The 1,125-nt window shown below is 44.2% G+C and overlaps 1 protein-coding gene across 1 annotated transcript in view; it reads left to right on the forward strand.

Annotated features, from left to right (window-relative positions):
* The window catches only part of LOC106884179 (coiled-coil domain-containing protein 74B), a 15,633-nt gene that overhangs the window by 9,626 nt on the left and 4,882 nt on the right, over positions 1-1,125 (forward strand). Inside the window, exon 4 of the mRNA XM_014935417.2 lies at positions 212-242. Within this exon, the coding sequence (XP_014790903.1) occupies positions 212-242 (31 nt within the window). The remainder of the gene's footprint in view (positions 1-211; positions 243-1,125) is intronic.

Genomic DNA, 1,125 nt, shown 5'->3' on the forward strand with positions numbered 1-1,125 from the left:
GAAACTCTGCCAAATCAGATTGGAGCCTGGTGTAGCCATCCGGTTTCACCAGTCCTCAGTCAAATCGTCCAACCCATGCTAGCATGGAAAGCGGACGTTAAACGATGATGATGATGATGATGATGATGATAGATAGATATATGGTGACCTTGCCAGTGCTGGTGCCACATAAAAATTCATTCTCAATTCCTTGCTCAAAATTCATTGCCAGGGGCTCCAGGACACACCAGTCATATCAACAAGTTTGTCGACTGTTCGGTGATTGTACTTCAAGATCAGTTCATGAATTTTCATGATGTTTTCATTTGTTTGGTAGGTCAACGTCTGCCCTGAACGAAGTTAGTCAAGCGACAAGTGACCATTCCAAAAGCATGAAAACCACTCGTAAACTTGAGTTTTGCTCATGGCAGCGTCCTTGTAAGCTGTTTGTAGCATGAAAACTGTTTCGGCCACTATTTTCCCCAGCAGAAAACCGAATTTCACAGAAGGACACTGTTCCTTCGTTTCAACCACCGCAAAAATCAACGAACCGGGGAGAAGCACCGCAAAACAATGTTGCACCACAAGTCAGTACGACTACACTTGATGATGCCGGTCGGCATACTGATGCCTGAGGATCACATCAAGTGGCTTCTCACAGCAAAAGCCTGAACTACAATGGACTTCTCTGACAGAGAACATTTCTGGTTACTTTTGGGTGCCCTCTTGTATGTATGTATGTATGTATGGAAGCCTGGATCATCATCGTCGTCGTTTAACGTCCGCTTTCCATGCTAGCATGGGTTGGACGATTTGACTGAGGACTGGTGGCGGCGACACAGGAGGCGACACCAGGCTCCAATCTGATTTGGCAGAGTTTCTACAGCTGGATGCCCTTCCTAATGCCAACCACTCCGGGAGTGAATGTATATATTTGTGTGTGTCTCTCTCTTTGTCCCCCACCACTGCTTGACAACTGGTCCTGGAGTGTTTATGCCCCTGTAACTTAGTGGTTCAGCAAAAAGAGACCGGTAGAATGAGCATCAGGCTTAAAAGAGAAAACAAACTAAAGCAAGTACTGGGGTTGAGTCTTTTTATCTAAAATTCTTCAAAAGTGAAAAAAAAAAAAAAAAAAAAAAAAAAAAA

Source organism: Octopus bimaculoides, chromosome 30, assembly GCF_001194135.2.
Source record: "Octopus bimaculoides isolate UCB-OBI-ISO-001 chromosome 30, ASM119413v2, whole genome shotgun sequence".
In the NCBI taxonomy this organism is placed as follows: Eukaryota; Metazoa; Mollusca; class Cephalopoda; order Octopoda; family Octopodidae; genus Octopus; species Octopus bimaculoides.